Raw genomic sequence first — 20,227 nt, forward strand, 5'->3', positions numbered from 1 at the left:
GGCCAGTACCCCTTCAACATATATGTTTAATCAGCCTTCCAAAGCAGAGAGCTCTGATGGAGCTGGACTTCAGCCTGGCATTTGGGAAACACTTCCATTGCCCCTCCTGTTTCTTACAGAGCTTGGAGTTCTCCTATGAAATTGTTAAGTCTTGCAGCCTGTTATCTCACACTGAGGTGATGTCCAATAGTTTCATCGTAACCTTTCCTCATTGTGAGACTCAAGGAGTCCTGGCACTGGTGGCAAATATATAGAAGCTGCCATTTAAATATAGGAATCAGAATATTTAAAGCAGAAGTGAGGAAGCAAAATGAGGAAAAAAAATTCTCTAGTATTAATTCTGGTTATTTCAATACCATTAGGAAGGAAGCAGTTCTCAGAAAAGCCACATAATCCCTAAGGGGAAAGAGGAACAATTTCATGAAGTAAGATTTTAAAAATCATATACAATTTTCTTTTAGTAAAAACCATGCCTAAAATCCTAAATTATACTTCATTTAAAAGCAGCTGGGAAAGAAGTTGACTATTATTTTTCTATCATTGTATATGTTAAACATTAACTGATTACATTGCTCCAACATTTTATATAATAAAGAAGTTTATAGGAATTGGAGAGACAGTACAATGAAAATAGTGTTTGCCTTGAACGTGGCATCTCCAGCTTCAATTCCTAGGCTTTCGTGTAATGCCTCAAATCCCACAGTAAGTATCCCTTGGATAATAGAGCCAGGAGTAAACCCTAAGCCCTTACTCTGTGTGGTCTCAAACCAAAAGCAATTGAAAAATATTTAAATAAGTAAAGAAACTTAGAGTATCCTTTTAAAGCATTTTAATAGAATATTATATTTATTGGATACATACAATTGATTTTATATGAGTTTTTAGTTTGTTTTGGGCCACACCCAGTGGCTTTTAGGGGTTACTTCAGGCTCTACACTCAGAAATCACTTCTGGCTTGGGGGACCATATGGGATGCAGGGGGGATGGAACCAGTGTTCGTCCTAGGTCAGCTGTGTGCAAGGCCAACTCTCTACTGCTGTGCTACAGCTCTGGTCCCTGATTTTATATAATTTTGTACACTTAAAGTTGGTTTCAATAAAAGCTTTCCCCCAAAACAGCTTTATTTTTATTCTCCTAGAACAAAATTTAGCCTTGGAAAGAATATTATACCAGCTTATATATATTTTTATGGTAAGCCTTGGTCTCATGGTATAGTGGTTGGAATATATTGGGTTGGACTTCATCTCCATGCGTTCAGATGTCCATCAGATCCTTGCCTACCAAGGGTATATTTCTCACCCACAGACTTGCTTTCCTAGAGAGAGGAAGATGCCTCTTCCATAGGATATGCCTATTCCATATGGGGGTGGGGTACATGGGTAAGGTTTCTTCTTGCAGTCCAGAGTATCCTGGGCACTCTAAAACACATGTCTGCTCATATCTCATGTGCAAGCAAATCAGCCATCAGTTCCAACTTCTAAGGAAGAGAATATTATTTAACCACCTGCCTTCAAGGATAACTGGAATACTTTTGACCAGTCTTGTTGGCCAACATACTGGCTTTTACTTTTTCTCTCTTCTGGACTGTTTTACCATATAAAATGCTATCTGTTTTCCTTCCTGGGACTTGTATAATCAATTCAACAAAATTTTGGATTATCAATACAAAAATAGTAATAAAATATTGCATTTTAAGTACCATTCTAGTAAAGCAAAGTCTTCTTTCTACTTGTTTTTTAATGGTTAGCTTTTTAAAATAAGTATTTTATTTTAATGAAATGGTACTGATGATATCCATTTAAAACTATAACCCAAAGGTTAAAGCATTTGCAATGATGTGCAGCTTGAGTCACACCCTGGTTAAAATCCTGGCCAAGAGATGTGGTTCCTGAGCAAAGACACAAAACTGATTCCTAAATACTACTGGGTGTGTCCTCCACTGCCAAAAAAAGAACAAAAGTACAACAGACAAGTGTGCCATTTGCATATACTTCTGCAGAATAATTTTAATCTAATTAAAATAAAAACTTTTATGTAATTTCTGATAGGTTTTTTTCATTATTAAAATGCTTTATCTTCAGTGAAGTCATATTTGCGGTTATATCTGTCGTCTCATCTTCCCTTTTGGTTCGAACCCTCAATTCTTAAAGTCACTTTAAGTAAAGGAAAGGTCATTTCTCCCCACATTTGTTGTGAAAATTTTCTTTTTCCACTGAAAGTCATAGTTCAGGACAGAAGCAATCATGTGCTAGCATTCCAGGAAAGCTGTTCTGGATCTTGCATTGATCCATATGATTATCCATGCCTGAAAATGCACAGTCCTGCAAAAATGGGATCTCTCTGTACACATGTATATTGATTGGTTGGTTGGTTGGTTTGGACCAAACCCAGCTATACTCAGGAGTTACTTCTGGCTTTGTACTCAAGAATTACTCCTGGTAGGCCAGGGGAGCAATATAGAATGCCATACAATGAACAGGATCAGTGGCATGAAAGCAAATGCCCTAACCACTGTACTCTCACTCCAGCCCCAGTTGTACTTATTTAAAGAACAATGTGATTAGACTGCAGTTTAATCATCAAAAAACCATCATAATAAGAACTAATGATGAATGATGGACAGTAAAATGCAAATTACTAGATGTTTTAAAATTATAGAATTTCTACTAATAAGTCTTTTAGGACACCACAATCCAAAAAAAAAAAAGAAAAACCTGTGTGTGTATTTGTGTGTGAGAGCAAGAGGCAGGCAGAGCAGACAGACAGACAGATAGATAGACACATGGCAATGCTTCAGAACTCATGAGGTGCCAGAGATGGAACCCCACCCTCCTGCATGCAAAACATGTCTTCAGTCCTTTGCACTCTCTGCCAGGCCTTAAAAATTATTTTTAATGAAAAATGATTGAAGGAGAAGAAAAATAATGCTATCTAAATCCTTGAAAGACCCTCTATCTGTTCCCAATATACTTCAATGAGATCTTCATTTTCTATTCTCAGTTCCTTTGGAGAATGGTGATCAGTAACTCTTGGGTTTTGAAAGAGAGACATAATGAAAAGCTGGAGTAATAGTACAGTGAGTAGGGCATTTGTCTTGTACGAAGCCCACCCAGGTCCAATCCCTTGTACCTTATGGTCCCAAGTCCCACCAGGAGATAGCTCTTAATATAGAGCCAGGAGTTTGCCATGAGCACCACGAGGTGTGAGCCAAGCATGCACACACACACACACACACACACACACACACACACACACACACACACAGCTGAGGAGAAATCTGATGAATTCATCTTTGAGTTTCTTGACATGTGCTGTCATTTTCACTTTCAAGTAAATTTTCACTGTCATTCTGACTTTGACTTTAATGTGTTCTCTTTACCACATATTCCCCATGTCCTCAGGTGAAGGGTTCACCCCTTAGCACACATGCTAAGTTTTCCATAGATCTTAGCTCTGGAATTTGCAAATCCACCTCTCTTTCCCCCATGACCCAGCACCATGAATTTCCTTTTGAAATTTTCTTCCTTTCTTTAAAAATCAACATCCTTAGTACTTCCCATTTTGCAACACTAGGGTACTCTACATACATTTAAAGAAAAGGGAAGTTGGCAGCCCCACAAATTTCTCTAGAATATATCAAAAAATAATTTATAAAAGATAATTTTTTGGCAAGTGAAGGAAGAACTGCATTATTGTAGAGGAGTTTGAAGAAGGCAAAAGGGAAAATGGCTAGTTACAAGTTTTGTAAACATCTTCTCTGATCACTATCACTCAACTTTAAAAAGATTTGATCACGTGACTTCCTAAGCTTGTTGAGTCATATTCTAAGCATTTCATAGTATAAATAACATATAGAAAAATAAAACAAATAATATTAATTTTATTATATCATGTACATCAAACCCCTGTCGTCTCTAGTATATTGAATACTGTGGTAATTACAATGCTCTGGGTTTAGTCATCCTATTGGCACATAGATGGAATTTGTTTGAAAACAGTACGTTGGTGTAGGATGGATCTTATGTCAGAGTTCTGGCCAATGCCACATGAGCACATGGGATGTGAGTCATTCTTAGACCCAGTGCAAGAACTCAAGGCCCAGGAAGAAAGCTCATACAACACAGATGGCCACTCATTGGAAGAAGGGAGCTGGGCCCTTAATGATGCTTAGAACAGCATTTCTTCCAGTCCTCCTGCATGAGACTTGGGATAGGGGGGACATGAAGATTTTATTGTAGTTATTTGCAAAGTGAGTACATTCTCATAAGAATAATAGAACAACTGCATTTGCCTCAGAGAACTACAGTTCTCTGAAAGGCTAAAATTAAAAGAGAAGGGATGTAAAGTATAACTCAGTAAAGCTGCTAATCAAAACAGGCGAACCCAAAGGACCCAAAAGATCACTTGACCCATCCTAATCCTGTTGCCTTCTGTTCACAATTTGGTTCTTCCTAACTGGATAACAAGTTCAAAGGCCTCTGGGTATCGCTTTGTCAGTAATACCATGACTTGTTCCTAGCATCTTCTCTCACCTCTTCTTCCATGCTGGACAACTTAAGTAAATGCCCCCTTTTAATTACAATACAAATTAAGTAAATGCCCTCTTTACTTATGTCTTGTCTTCTTCTACATGTTCTCCTATCACCCTTCATTCCAAAAGGTTCAGTTGGAAAGGGTAGCATCCTGATTTGAATTCCCAGAACCCTTTCCCCGTGCAGCTGAAGGGGCTCAGGGTCCCCATTCTGGGAGGTGAGAACTATCTTCTCTGCCCTGCTAAATAATCAGTTCCTTGCACAGAGGAAATCCATATGTCATCACTCAAAATGCTCTTAATTAAAAATTGTGAAATGAATGTCTGAACAAAGGAAGATGAGTGGCTAAGTCAATGGATAACTACACAATGATTCTGTAACATCAGCTTGGACCTGAGACTCCTTTTCCTCTGCATCTAAGAGACCATCTTTTCTTTAAGTTCTTTTGCCCTACCTGAGAACACTCCTCATTACACAAACTCAGAGAGGCAGAGAGCAGAGCTCAGCATCCTGGCTCTGCCAGGGCCTCCCCCTGGAACATTGATATTTCACATTAGAGAAATCTTGTCTGTTGAAAACTTGAAGAAAAAAAGGAAAGAAAAGAAAAAAAACTTTGAACTGTTTAAGAATGTATAGGGATTTCCTTGAATTTTAGATATATTTTTGTAACAATAATGTTAGTTCAATAGTGTTTTTACCCTTTAAAATATAAGACAGCTGGTGCAAAAGTACAACAGACAGGAGTCCTGCCTTGCATACAGCCAATTGGGTTTGATTCTAGCATTCCATATGATCCCTTTAGCACTGCCAGGAGTAATTCTTGAGTGTAAAGCCAGGAACAATGCTTAAGCTTCATTAGGTAGGACCCCAAAACCGAAAAATAAATAAATAAAATATAAGACATACAGAAATTTGACTGTTAGGTGTACATCTGAAGAATGCTCAAAAATTGTTTATACTGAGTAACCATCTCATCATTAGAAATAGAACATTATTGAAAAACCAGAAGTCCCTCATGCCTCATTTATTATTTTCAAAGTAAAGGAGATGATACTGGCCCAGAATGCTTCTGGCTATCTGTTATATAGGAAGATTTTTTACTCACAGAGATGTAGTAAAGTCAATAATAGTCATTGCATTGAACAAAGGTAATGTAAAACATACATAAATATACATTTATATGCTTACATATTTACAAATATATATTTATAAAAATATGAGTTAGATATTTTGGAACCATAATAGCATGAGGCTTAATGTTTGCCAAGCCTTCCCAAGTATTAAACTATTTAAACTCTTTTTCTCCTAAGCCTCTTATTGAGGGGTTTGGAGAAGTGGCAGATGGCCAGGGCTTTGGGTCAGATTCTTAGATGGAAGAAAGTAAGGAGGTAGAGAATGACACGGTTTAGGTTGATCTGGGTAGACTCAAGAGTACCACCCAGCATCCTTCTTGCTTGCCACAAATGCAAAGAATTCAGTGATTTTCAAAAAGCAAGATTCTAAACTTAAATTCACAGATATTTGTTGAGGTTCTTATTGTTCAGATGCCAGCTCACTGTTGCTGAGACTTGGAAAATGGTACCATTGTTGTTCTTAAGAACTCAGTTCTAAAGAGAATCAGTCTAATAAGCAGTTCTCCTCACCCATAGAAGTTGCTACTTAGCAGCTATGTGATCTGGGGTAACTTCCCTTATCTTGTTATCATCATCTATAAGTGGAGATCATGGGTTCTTGTGTTGTTGAGAGGATTATATGAAGAAATGTACTGAAGTGCTTGAAACATGGAAAGACCTATGGAAAAATATGAAGTGCCATGGAAGATTTCTTTTTTTGGTAGCAATGGTATTATCCCTACTATGATGACTGAGAGTAAGTAATGAAGGATAAATATTCTTAACTCTGAGCTTTGCTGAGCCAGAGAGGCCTCCTAGAGAAGGCAATGCAAACTGAATACAGAAGAAGAAGGAGTGAGTCATCTGGCTGAGGAAGAGGGTTGGGGTGTAGAAGAGCATGGAATGGCACAAGAGTATAAAATGGTAAAGTGTCTGTGAATACAAGAGTTCAACTGATTTTAGTTGTGGAAGTGACTTGGGAGTTGGGGCAGAGAGTGAAAGATAGAACACATTGTGTAGGGTCTGATGAATCATGCTAGGGATTCTGGATTTTTAAGGCAACTTAAATAAAATGTTTTTCCTAGGAATGTATGAGGTGCTTACTAAGATTAGGTTTAATTGAGTAGTAAATGAGAAAAATACCCTCAATGTTCAATTTCTGACAATAACAATGTGAGAAGGCTGTGGATTCTTCAGATAATGTGATAATGAACCATTTCCTATAAATTCTTAGAATCTATTCTAGTGCCCTTCCCCCAATAAGGCATATAATAACCTACCCAATGTCCTTCAATGTTATGGAAGACCCTCCAGCATCCTTCTGTTTTTAGGAACCCCTGACAGTTTACTCTGGTTAAACAGGAACACACATAATTCTAACCCCTCCTCAGTGATTGACTGAGAGACAGATATGCACTTGCCACAATTCTGACCAGAAATGTTAGTGTTTTTTCCCTTCTGAAATAGAAACACATAAGCTGACATACTTCTATATGTTGTGTTGGTACATGGTACCTGAAATCACATCGAATCTTCAACTTCTAACACAACAACTTGCACAAACTAGTTAAATAAGTGAAAATTCTTCTGTTGAAAATGATGATTTATAACAACTTCCTGTGAGATAAGTAGGGTGGTTTCTATCTCTTTTGTAGATTAGAAAAGTGAGATAAATTAGTATATTTTAGTATGTTAGGTCGATAGAAAGAGCAGGAATAAATCTTGGTCTTATGATTGATAGGACTTCCATGATAACAGAATACTTCTCTTCTTCCTCTTCTTTTTTTCTTGAGGGAATAGGATAGGAGCAGAGTGGGGGCATGGTTAAGACCACACCCAGTACTTAGAAGGCTATCTAAATACTTAGAGAATCAAACTTGGATTACTTTTACACAGTGATCAATCAGCCCTTTAAGCTACTTGCCAACTAGTTTTTCTTCCATACTACCAAATTTAGACCCAAGAGCTTCATAGAAATTGGCAATTGTGCCTTGACAATAAAATAAGGTATGAAAGTGGGATAGTTAGATTCTATTAAATACCTTTTTTTCATATCTGTACATGAAACAGCAGGCCCAAATAAGAACAGCAGAGACTGAGCATCAAATGTAGTCATGAGTTTAAATCCTACCACTTCAATTTCCCCTGGGAAGATTTTCTGGTCAAAAACAAGAGGGTCTTGTAGACAAGAGTTGTTTCTAGATTTTGGCTAGTGAGGTAAGTACTGCAATGACTATAGGAATAATATTTATTTTTCAAGTAAACAATAAACAAAACAGGATCTTCTTTTCCACTGTTTGAATGAAAATGAGATCATATGTTTAATCCCTAAGACAGGTTACCCTAGCCTGAAATAATTCCCTCTTCATTTACCTTGTCCTTTTTCTGCCTAGAAAATATTTTGTTTTTAAACTTGATTGATTGATTGATACATTGATTGATTGGTTTTTGGTCCACACCTGGTGGTGCTTAGGGATTACTCCTGGCTCTGCACTCAGAAATCACCCCTGGAAAACTGAAAAACCATATGAAATTCTGGGAATCAAACCAGGTCCCTCCCAGGTCAACTGTATGCAAGGCAAATGCCCTACTGCTATGCTATCTCTCCAGCCCCTTTAGAAAAATAATTGTTGTTTTGCTAGTAAGCACCTACTATCTGAGTATGACCCAACTTATTAATGGCTTGATAAAGCAAATAAGCCTTAGAAATTAATTTGGTTGGATATTTTTATGAAGAAAAGTTGTTTAAGGCTGAAGAGCAGAAGCAATGATAGCACAAGAATTAAGGCACTTCTCTAGCATTCAGCAGAGTCCAGCACCACATGATCCTTCAGCACCTCAGAGTGTTGCACTGGAGTCCACTGGGCACTGCTGGTGATCCGAGTGTCTCTAGAACTACAGGCCTAAGCAGTACCATATCCCAGAATTCTTGCATTGAACAACCAGCCTGGCTGTCCGAAAATCATCTTAGTGGTCCCCGGGCCTCATAGCACCACTTGAGAGACTGCCCCCCCGCCCCCAATCAAGAGATTGTAATGACTTTCCAAGCCAAGAAATGTTACCCCCCACTTAAAGAAGGCACGCATCAGGCATGGCTTTTTGCCTGCCAGGGGCAGTGCCTTCCTCCCAAAGAATTATTTGCCAAAAGACCTGCTCAGCGAAGTCTATCATTTGACCCTTTGCGTGGATTATTGGCGGTAATTCCAACATGGCTGTCACATTACATTTTCTCTTTATTTGGACACTATAGAAATCCAGCCTCAGCTTTCCTACAGACAAAGAAATGTCAGTACCAAAAACCTGCCAAAAGTCCCCTGCTGGCTAGTTTATTTGTGACTCGTATTTCTAGTATAACTTGGCGCCAGCAGCTTGTTTTTCTGAGTCTAGCTCTATGATGGTAAACAATTATTTCTGTCCCCCCTAAAATCTATTTTCCAGCAACTACATAAACATCATAAATATCTCTGTCTCTCTCCTCCTGGTTTCTTGAAAAACCTGCTTTTTGCTAAACCAAAAACCTCTCTAGCTTTTGTTTCACAGCCCTCTAGCAGGGGTCTTTCTTACCTATAGGATAGTCGTTTTCATATGTAGATTCTAGGCCTGGTTCCCCATTGTACTGCTCTCCTGATCTTTGTTCTCCCTGAGGACGCCTTGCATACCAGAGTTTGTGCTTATAAATGTCATCAGCTGAAAAGTAAATTTGTCTCTCATCCTTCGGATGAGGGTCCCCATACAATGCATTTTGTGTTGTCTCATTTATTTCATTTTCATATTTCATATTCGTCCGCCTTGTGGTACCCGCTTATTCCTAGTGAGAATTAGCCCACTAAGGTTTTGCTTAGGGATGCTAACACGTCTGTAGCAAAGAAATATGCACACATCTGAGTCAAATAGCAACCAGAATAAATACCAATAAAAGCTTCTCAACCAGGGACTTGCCAAAAGGGCTGGGCCCTTGGGAAATACAGATATTATTTAGTATGTTAAGGATCTGTCCAATTGGCCCCAGTGTCATAGCTCAAGCTGCTATAAGAAAGGACAATAATCTGTATGGCTATAAGCAAATTAAATGATTTATCACAGTTCTACAGCCTGCTAGTGCTGCAGGAGCCATCAGAATTAGATTCTGGTGAAAGCTCTGTCCACACTGCCACAATCTTCTGGTACCCTCACTAGACAGAAAGATGGCAAAAGGGCTCTCAAGGCCTACTTTACAAAAGCTCGAGTCCCATTAATGAGGGTGCCACTTTCACAACCTGATGAAAAGTTCTTAACCTCTTATACCACCACCTGGGGAGTAGGATGTCGACATATGAAACATGGGGGCTGGGGTACAAACATGCCATCAGTTGTACCCAGAGTGCCATACAAATATTGCAGCTATTTACATGAGCCAATGAGCCAACATAAAATTTATTTGGGAAGCACTTGCCTGTATTCTTGTGTCTTTTAGCAACTGGTTCATTTAGTATCCCCCAAATACCTTTTGGCTTGAAAACATTGTTTATAATTCCTCTTGCCTTCCTTTGCATAGTTAAAACTTTAAATTATCCCCAAATGACCTCTAAAATGGCTTTTTGACTATCCCAAAGTGAACATTAAATATATGCACTTGACTAATTGGCCTATACATACTATCCTATTGCATGCTTTTCTTCTTTTTAGGGGCAGGGGTGACACTAAGTAGTGCACAAGGGATGCTGGAATTACTGCCAATAATACTCAACTTTAGAGAACTGGTCCAAGAGGTTCAATATTAGGGTCTGAGTACTCAGCACTGTTCCCACTGTGGTGAATTGGACCTGTGGTGCCATGGACCATCATTTGGTGTTCGTAGAAGCATATAGAGAAATACCCAACAGTACTTCCAAATATCAAACTGGGTTATATGCATGCAAAGCCTGACTCCTGTGCTATCACTCCAGTCATCACATCTTATTTCTTTATCTACATGTCTAAACTCTCAAAATGTACCATAATTTCTCTGATTGGCACTGCAAAAAGCCTACCCTCATATAAGTAATTAATTCATATTCTCTTTATTGACCCATCTTACTATTCTTGCTTTCTGATTTGTTCTATTTAGAATCTGTGATGGTAGAATGTAAAATAGATGGTCAGTAATATTTGATCATATTTTCTTCAGGCTAAATATAGCATCTTTTCACTATATAAAAGATGATACACGGAGGGGCTGGAGCAGTGGCACAAGCAGTAAAGCAGCTGCCTTGCGTGCACTAACCTAGGACAGACCTTGGTTTGTTCTCCCGGCATCCCATATGGTCCCCCAAGCCAGGAGCAATATCTGAGCACATAGCCAGAAGTAAACCTTGAGTGTCACTGGGTGTGGCCCAAAAACTAAAAAAAAAAATACTTTTAGACGTACTAGGGAAAAAAAGCATATGAATAAAACAGAATGATGGTGAGAACTAAGGGGTCTTCTTTTTTGGACATTTTTTTATTAAAAGAAAATGCATCACATAGTTGACATAACTAATCATAATACGTTTGTTTCAAGATGAGAAAAGCAAAGTTATTTAAAAAAAATAGAAAGAAAAACTAAAAATAAAATGTAAGATAAGAAAAAATAAAGAAGAGGGGCCAGAGAGTTAGCATGGAGGTAAGGCATTTGCCTTTTATGCAGGATGGTGGTTCAAATTCCAGCATCCCATATGGTTCCCTGTGCCTACCAGGGGTGATTTCTGAGCATAGAGCCAGGAGTAACCCCTGAGTGCTGCTGGGTGTGACTCAAAAACAAAAACAAACAAAAAACGAAAACAAAAAAAAAAAAGAACAAGTTTGGTAGCAAGTATTAAGGGGTCTTCAACTAGTAAAAAAAATAAAGACCCCTCTCTTTGCAGAAAGTATCCACTGAGAAGAAGAAAATATTTAGCACTGTTTCTCTCTTGGAATATTACTTACACATAGTCAAATTCTGTGGCTATACAGGGAATGTAGGGAAGAAAGGGGTACTTTTAATGTCAAATGCCAATAACAGTGGAAGTATTTGCAAGTTTAGTCACAAAACAGAAGGCCTTTGTGTAATTAAAATGAGCTGAGTAGCACCTGCAGAAGCATGGAGACCTGAATGTCAAGAATCAGTCTTCCTGGGATAATGTTCGTGCATGTGTGTATGTGTGTGTGTGAGTAATGAGTGTGTGAGAGAGTATACTGTGAACATATGAGTATATATATATATATATATATATATATGTATGTATTTGGGTATGTGGGTATAAATTGTTGAATGCATATGATTTTGTGCATGCATGAGCGTGTATATGATATACAAGTGTATGATTTATTGTGTGAGTAATGAGTGTATATGTTTGAAGTGTTTGCATGTGTATAAGTGTAATTTGATTCCCTTGATAGAAAGAATTAGGTCAGGGACAGAATCTGTTGAATGGTCAGGGGACAAAATTGATTAAGCTCAAGATCCTGTGATTTACTCTCCCACCCTAAACCCCAGCTAGACTATCCCCACTTCTGAACCTCCCAACCTCTGAGTACTCCTTAGCAAGTGCTATAGTTTGGGTCCTCAGTCTTCCCTCAAAATCAACAAAAGATCAGTTTTGAAAATATTAAGGCAACTCTTAACAAAGTAGTCCCAAAAAGAAATGTTCCTTGAGATGCTGATAAGTCCCAACTGCATATTTGGGAGGTAGTCTGTGAATTAAATGATTTCCTTGCTGAAGTCAACTACTAGAGTACTATTTGCGGAAAGCTAAGACCCTGGGGCCTATGTTAAAGGAGCCTATTTTTAAATGATCTAAGAATCATTTGTCTTGATGTCAGAGTAATTTAAAGAAACTCTTTCTGCCAAAACCCTTTGGTGCCATCCTGTTCTCTGTGGGATTTCAGCAAGAGGATGGAGGATGAACTTTGGGACAGGAAAGTCTGGGACAGAAGAGGGCACTGTCTCAGAATCTGAGTGTGAATGAGGATCCAGAAAGGGGTTAAAATCAGCCAGAAGATAGAGAGCTGCTCTAACCAAGATTTATGATAACTTTTCTATAGATTTTTTCCATTTATGAGGGACTCAGAAAACAGATTCCCAGAGACTATTTCCCTGCCAATGTTCAGTTTCTTGATTTTCCCATTCTAGCAAGAAACCTGATCTTTTGCCCTCAATGAACCGTTATTTACAGAAACCCACCACCCCAAACCCAGACAGACACACACACACACACACATTTACATATGTGTGAAACATAGCATGTTCAGTTTGAACTAATAATTTTTCCTATTCTGAAAGCTCCTAACCCTTGTCTTTCAAAATGTTGAACTTGATAACTGGATCTAGATCACTCGGTCTCCTTGCTCCATTTTTCATTTACAGTGTATACACAAGAGTTTGTTTGAGTTCCCTTAAGAGAAGACTAATTAACTAGAAGTGGATAAGCTTTGCAAGACTAATAAATTTAATTTTACTCATAAACCCTTCTATCATTCTCTTAACCAATATAGTAATTGTAAAATGTATCTGTTTCTCTAGAATTACCCAGAAGATATGTTACATGTTTAGGTTTCGTCACATATTTTCAGTTTCTCGTGACTTTTTAAAATGGGTTCAAAGTATACAAAAAAATATATATATATGATAAACACTGTTCACTCTCCTGTGTTATCCTCAATGTTAAACAGGAAATGCATTTCTGACACTTTTTAAATGAGTCAACGCACCAATAATCAACGTGGTTAAAACTTCCTTCCTGGTTAACTGCAACACTTCCTCTGCATCTGGATATGAAGGGAGACCTAGAAAAGCAGAAGAATTTAGACGCGCTCTGGGGAGATTTGAATTTGTTTTGCTTTTAAAAATTAAACAAATGATCCTTCAGCATCATCACTTCCATTACTTTATCAGGTATTGCTTCCCTCTTTTTTTCCTCTCTCTTTGTTGAGTCTGACTCAGAATAGTGACACTTCCTTCACTAGGATATTTTTATCTGAACTCTTGTTGGTGCTTGAGATACTTACCCCAGAATGTTTGCTTCATTGTCTACCTCAAACCTAGATGTGTGGATAGCCATAATGTTCTGGCAATAGATTTGCAGGTGCATGAGCTATTTTTGGTTTGTATAGGGGAGAGAGAGCCCCGGAGTATGTCAGTCAGGATTTCTGTGGTCTTAAAAGTGCATGCTTTGTGATTATTGTGCTTGCAGTGTTTCTGTCATCTTGTTGTCAAAGGAGAAAGCTTTCTAGCCTCAACCATGAAAAAAAACCAGTGAGTATTTAGTCAGTCTGCTGACTGCTCTCTCTCACTATATGCTCTCCCTCTCTCTCCTCTCTCGCACTTCTCTTGATTTTCTCCCTCCCTTCCTCCATCTTTTTTCTCCCTCCCTCTCCTTCTCCCTCTCTCTCTCTGTTTTAATCTCTCATAATATTGTTTGGTGTCATTAATGCAGAAGTTATTGTAGTGTGTTTGTATGTTGCCTAAACTTGAATCTATTTTATTTCAAGCCAGCTAGCAATATGAATATCTTATATATTGTTACCTTTATTCTGTAATGTAGCAAAAGACCACTAAGTGAATGTTTTAAGCTGCTTGATAATTCTTTGGGAATGCTGACTTTATTAATAAGTCAAGATTTGAGCAGAAGCTTAGCTTTTATGAAACTTTTTTTTCTTTACTTTCTTTTGCCACACCCTGTGGTTCTCAGGGGTTACTCCTGGCTCTGTTCTCAGGAATTGATCCTGGCAGGCTCAGGGAACCATATGGGATTACAGGGATCGAACTCAGGTAGGCAGCATACAAGGCAAATGCCCTACCCACTGTTCTATTGCTTCAGCCTCAGAAATGTTTCTTATCTTTTAATCAAATTCTCCTTTTTTGGTAACACCATCTATTCCTATTTCATAAGCAATTAATTAATGAGTCATTTAAGATAGAAAAGTGTGTTCTCTGAAACATAGATTTTTGTCTTAATTATTGAGTTTTGCCTAGAAGATACTTGTAATGTATTACTAAGTATTCAAATCAAAATACAGTATTCATTTTGAACTAAAATATGTCAAACAGTTCTATCATTATAGCTTCTAAATAAAGTATGTCACATATATACTGAAATGTCTTATATAGGGTTTTTATTAAAGATCCATAGAAACTGTTTTGTGAATTCTAGTACATAGAAATGAAAGTATTAAACAACAACCAAAAAAGAAATTGTATAATTTAATAGACTCCAAGGAGAAGATAATTAGAATTTAGGAATTCTGCCTTCCATCTTGTGACTTTTCCACTATATAGAGAAGACACAGAATAAATTGGCATAAGCTAAAATTTACCTTTATTTCATATTAGGAGAACTCAGGGTTTGGTAACACCCCTGAGATACACAATCATAATATTTACATTCTTTCCAATTCAAAATAAATGCAAATGTTCTTTTTTGCAAGGTCATCAATCAGAATGCTTTTGAGTTTTATGAATCAGAATGCTTTTGAGTTTTATGAATGAATGACTACCTTTGCTAACTAAAAATAAATAAATAAAGTGGCAAGGGGGAGGATGAAACAAAAGACCGGAAGTTGATTGGGAGTAAGGCCTGGGTTAAAATAGTTTAAAAATAGATACCATGCATCAGGCTGTGTAAAGTGTCTGAGGAAATCAGAGCAAGAGCTGACTGACTCCTTATAGCTTTTATCTTTCCAGTGAATGATTTGATTCTGGGTTCCAGTGAGCTTAAGAACCACAGTCAACATTTGAGCAATAAATGAATCTTTTGCTATCTTTTATTTTTAAGGGGAGGGGCAGAGTCACATGCAGCAGTGCTGAGGGACCATATGTGGTACTAGTTATCAAACTGGGGTGCAAGGCAATCAGTGTAAACCCCATACTATATTTCTAGGGCTGGACCTTTCCTTTTTTTTTTTTAAAGTAAATATTTGAACCTATAGAAAGTTGAGAAAATGATTCATGCACCATTATATCACTGCACTGTATGAATACTGACCAAGCCTATGCCTGGCTGAATTTTCACCTTCTTAGTCGGAGCGATGATCCAACCTTTATCTGACAGATTGAATAAGGGTCTAGAGGTGATGTAACTAGCTCAGGTTGTAACTAGGAATCAGGTTTTCTGATTCCAAGTGAAGGGACCAGGATCCACATTCTTCTGTATCTTATATGTAAGGGCCTCCAAGCCCTTTGTGTCCCTGTGCATGCCCAGCCATCCGTCTGCCATTCATCTTTCTGCAGGGACATGCAATTCGAGAGTGCCTTTCCCTAACCCGGTCCTGTGTTCCCTACAGGTGGCGCGGGGCATGGAGCAGGAGTGCCCTGAGCAGCCCGTGGTTCTGAGAGAGGACAGAAGCCCATGGCGGCGGAAGAGGAAACAGCGCAGCAAAGCTGCCAGCCTGTCCTCCATGGAGCTCATCCCCATTGAGTTTGTGCTGCCCACTAGCCAGCGCCACAGCAAGAACCCTGAGACGGTGTTGCTGCAGGTGGCCGGTCACTGCAATGTGCAGCAGATGAAGGCCCAGCTATGGCTGCGTGCACTGGAGACCAGCTCAGTGGCCGATTTCTACCACCGGCTGAGCCCTGATCACTTTCTGCTGCTCTACCAGAAGAAAGAACAGTGGTATGAGATTTATGACAAGTACCAAGTGGTGCAGACCCTCGACTGCCTGCACTACTGGAAAGCGCTGCCCAAGAGCCCAGGTCAGATCCATTTGGTGCAGAGGCGGCCACCCTCCGAGGACACGCTGGCCTTCCAGCGACAGATCACTGCCCTCATGGGGTACGATGTCACCGACATCAGCAACGTGCATGATGATGAGCTTGAGTTCACACGCCGCCGGCTGGTCACCCCACGCCTGGCTGAAGTGGCAGGCCGTGACCCCCAACTCTATGCCATGCACCCTTGGGTGACTTCCAAACCCCTCCCAGACTACCTGAGTAAGAAGATTGCCAACAACTGTATCTTCATCGTCATCCACAGTAGCACCACCAGCCAGACCATCAAGGTGTCGGCTGAGGACACCCCGTGCACCATCCTCCAGAGTTTCTTCACCAAGATGGCCAAGAAGAAGTCTCTGCTGGGTATCCCCGAGAGCCAGAATGAACAGGACTTTGTGTTGAGGGTCTGTGGCCGAGATGAATATTTGGTGGGTGAGGCCCCTATCAAAAACTTCCAGTGGGTGAGGCAATGCCTCAAGAATGGAGAGGAGATTCATCTGGTGCTGGACACCCCACCAGATCCAACCCTGGACGAAGTAAAGGAAGAAGAGTGGCCACTAGTGGATGACTGCACTGGAGTCACCGGCTACCACGAACAACTGACCATCCACGGGAAGGACCACGAGAGTGTGTTCACTGTGTCCCTCTGGGACTGCGACCGCAAGTTTAGGGTCAAGATCAGAGGCATTGACATACCCGTCCTGCCACGCAATGCAGATCTCACTGTGTTGGTAGAGGCTAATATTCAGCATGGACAGCAGGTCCTTTGCCAAAGGAGAACCAACCCGAAGCCCTTCACCGAGGAGGTACTCTGGAATGTGTGGCTAGAGTTCAGCATCAAAATCAAGGATTTACCCAAAGGGGCCCTCCTCAACCTCCAGATCTATTGTGGCAAAGCACTGGCACTATCTGGTAAGACCTCGGCAGAAACCTCTGGCACTGAGGTCAAGGGCAAAGCCCAGCTTCTCTACTATGTGAACCTGCTGCTCATAGACCACCGTTTCCTCCTGCGCCATGGGGAATATGTGCTCCATATGTGGCAGATATCCGGAAAGGCAGAAGACCAGGGCACCTTCAATGCTGACAAGCTCACATCAGCAACCAACCCAGACAAGGAGAATTCAATGTCCATCTCCATTCTTCTGGACAACTATTGTCACCCAGTTGCTTTGCCTAAGCACCAGCCCACCCCAGACCCTGAGGGGGACCGAATCCGAGCAGAAATGCCCAACCAGCTTCGGAAGCAACTGGAAGCCATCATAGCCACTGACCCACTTAACCCTCTCACTGCTGAAGACAAAGAATTGCTCTGGCATTTCAGATATGAAAGCTTGAAGCATCCCAAAGCCTATCCTAAGCTTTTTAGCTCAGTTCAATGGGGACAGCAAGAAATTGTGGCGAAAACATATCAGTTGTTAGCCAGAAGGGAGATCTGGGATCAAAGTGCTTTAGATGTGGGGTTAACCATGCAACTCCTGGACTGCAACTTTTCAGATGAAAATGTGAGAGCCATAGCAGTTCAGAAACTGGAAAGCCTGGAGGACGATGACGTTCTGCATTATCTTCTCCAGCTGGTTCAGGTAGGGGATCCTGCTGTTATCTACCTACCCAGAACTCTCCATTAAGGTCTTCATTTGCATGTACACAGGCACCCCATTTAGTTATCAGCAAATACCCTTTCCTCAGAGCATCATAACCAAAGTAGGTCTGATGAGGTCAGCTCAAAAGTAGTAAACTGTTCCATTTACCTTTGTTTTCACTGTCCTTAAGGGGATGCTGACAAACATTTTGAAGGCCTTCACATTCATAGTTTGCCTTTTGAGGAACTTCACCCTGTGGGAGTTCTTTGTCCTCATTATTTTATTAATGATGAGTTTCGCATGCCTTTGGCCATGGCTCACAGTGATTAAAGTGTTTTTATTATGTTCACCTCATTTAATTCTCCCAGCAACTATGATGGAGGTCGAATTAACATCTGCATTTTATATTTAAGGAAATTGAGGCACTGAGATGACTGGCTCAGGGTTACACACTTTGAAAGAAGATCAGATAACTATTGCTTTTGAGAAAATTTGAAAAAATATTTCAGAAAAAAGGGAACAACCTCAATAAGACATTATGTTTATGGAAAATCTAACAAATAAATGATTAGTTCCTTACAATATTGAACTGCAACCACATTTGGAAAGTAAAGAAAGTCCCAACATTAAATTTGTACATTACTGAAAAAAAACACAAATTAAAATAAAACTTTTCAAAATTGTAAAAAAGAAAGAGAGAAAGAAAGACAGAAGAAAGAAAGAAGAAAGGAAGGAAGGAAGGAAGGAAGGAAGGAAGGAAGGAAGGAAGGAAGGAAGGAAGGAAGGAAGGAAGGAAGGAAGGAAGGAAGGAAGGAAGGAAGGAAGGAAGGAAGGAAGAACAGAATGAGAATACAGGAGCCCTGACTCCAGGCTCTTTTGTTTTCACTGCTTCCCAATAGACTACTTCCATCCACTGTTAAGTTAGTGGACTCCTACAAGTCATAATCTTTGTCTCTGATCTTGTTTACTCCCATTCAGAACTATTGTGAATTCCGAATCTCAGAGATTCAACTCATATCTGGCACAACCTGGAAAACTTGCTTCCTATTCCCTGTAGTTAGGTCTCCTACTGTATTTCTATTCCTGTTCTCATGAGTTTTCTATGCCGGTTAAGTCATCTCCCTAAAGTTTGCTTAGGAAGTCAAAGAAAAGAGGAACAGTTTCTCCTGCTTACTATGGCCATTCTTAAATTTAATGTGCTCCTTGACAAAAGGAAGTAAAGAAACCGGAAATTAGACGCTATTTTTTAACACAGTTGTAGTCATTCATTCAACCACATATACTGAGTACTTGCCCTGCTCTGAATTCTGGACATTGAGCAGTGTTCAAGACAGTCTGCCTCTCCTCATTTCAAATTGTGATGCCTTGAGAACACTGACATTAACTGAGTACACATACTAGCAAATATTAATAACAATTTGTTACAAAAGCTGTGGGGAAAAAGCTATAAGGATTATGAAAAAAAATCAGTTTCCTGGGGATGTTTCATTTAGATTGAATCAGTTGTTAGTTCTGAATAGATGAGGCTTGACCTGAGATATTTAGGATTAGCCAGGCTAAAAGTTAAGCACTAATTTATCTAATCATTACTTAAATTAATAAGAAGTCCCTAGATTTTTCTGATGAGTGTTTTGGTTATTTTCAACTTTAAGTCTAAATTTTTAGATCCCATCAGGCAGAAATTTAAAACACTAACAATTTATCTCTTCATGTATTTATCAAATATACTCATTATTTTTTTCTGCCCACAATGTTAGAGACTGGCATAACTCTAACAAATATTTTAGGACAATCAAAGTACCTCAGATTTCTAATTATCCATTAAAAAAATGAGTATCAATGAGCTAGAGCTGTGGCACAAGTGGTAGGGCATCTGCCTTGCACATGCTAATTTAGGACCAATCGATGTTTGATTCCCCCAGTGTCCCATATGGTCCCTCAAGCCAGGGGCGATTTCTGAGCACATAGCCAGGAGCAACCCCTGAGCGTCACTGGGTGTGGCCCAAAAAACAAAAGAAAAATTAGTATCATATATTTTGCATGAGCCCAAAGATACATGCCGTGAATAGGTTTTTATTGCTTGTATTAAAATTTTTGCTGAAGTGGAAAGTGAATATTGTTCTTAAGTGAAAGAGGTCACAAAGTGATATACATTAACTTTGTGATTAAAAATATGAAAGAGAATAGTCATTTGTAAAACTTTGATACATTTTTATATATGGCTAAATGATTCATTCCTGTCTAAGTTGTTCTCAACATTATCTTTATAGAAGTAAAACACAAAGAAGGTGGAAAAGATTCATATTTGGGTTAGAAACT

General features: G+C 39.3%; 1 protein-coding gene across 1 annotated transcript in view; it reads left to right on the plus strand.

Moving 5' to 3' along the window:
- Nucleotides 1-15,913: 15,913 nt before the first annotated feature.
- The window catches only part of PIK3CG (phosphatidylinositol-4,5-bisphosphate 3-kinase catalytic subunit gamma), a 36,781-nt gene continuing 32,467 nt past the window's right edge, over nt 15,914-20,227 (plus strand). The window contains exon 1 of the mRNA XM_049783120.1: nt 15,914-17,908. Within this exon, the coding sequence (XP_049639077.1) occupies nt 15,914-17,908 (1,995 nt within the window). The remainder of the gene's footprint in view (nt 17,909-20,227) is intronic.

Source organism: Suncus etruscus, chromosome 1 (assembly GCF_024139225.1).
Source record: "Suncus etruscus isolate mSunEtr1 chromosome 1, mSunEtr1.pri.cur, whole genome shotgun sequence".
NCBI lineage: Eukaryota > Metazoa > Chordata > Mammalia > Eulipotyphla > Soricidae > Suncus > Suncus etruscus.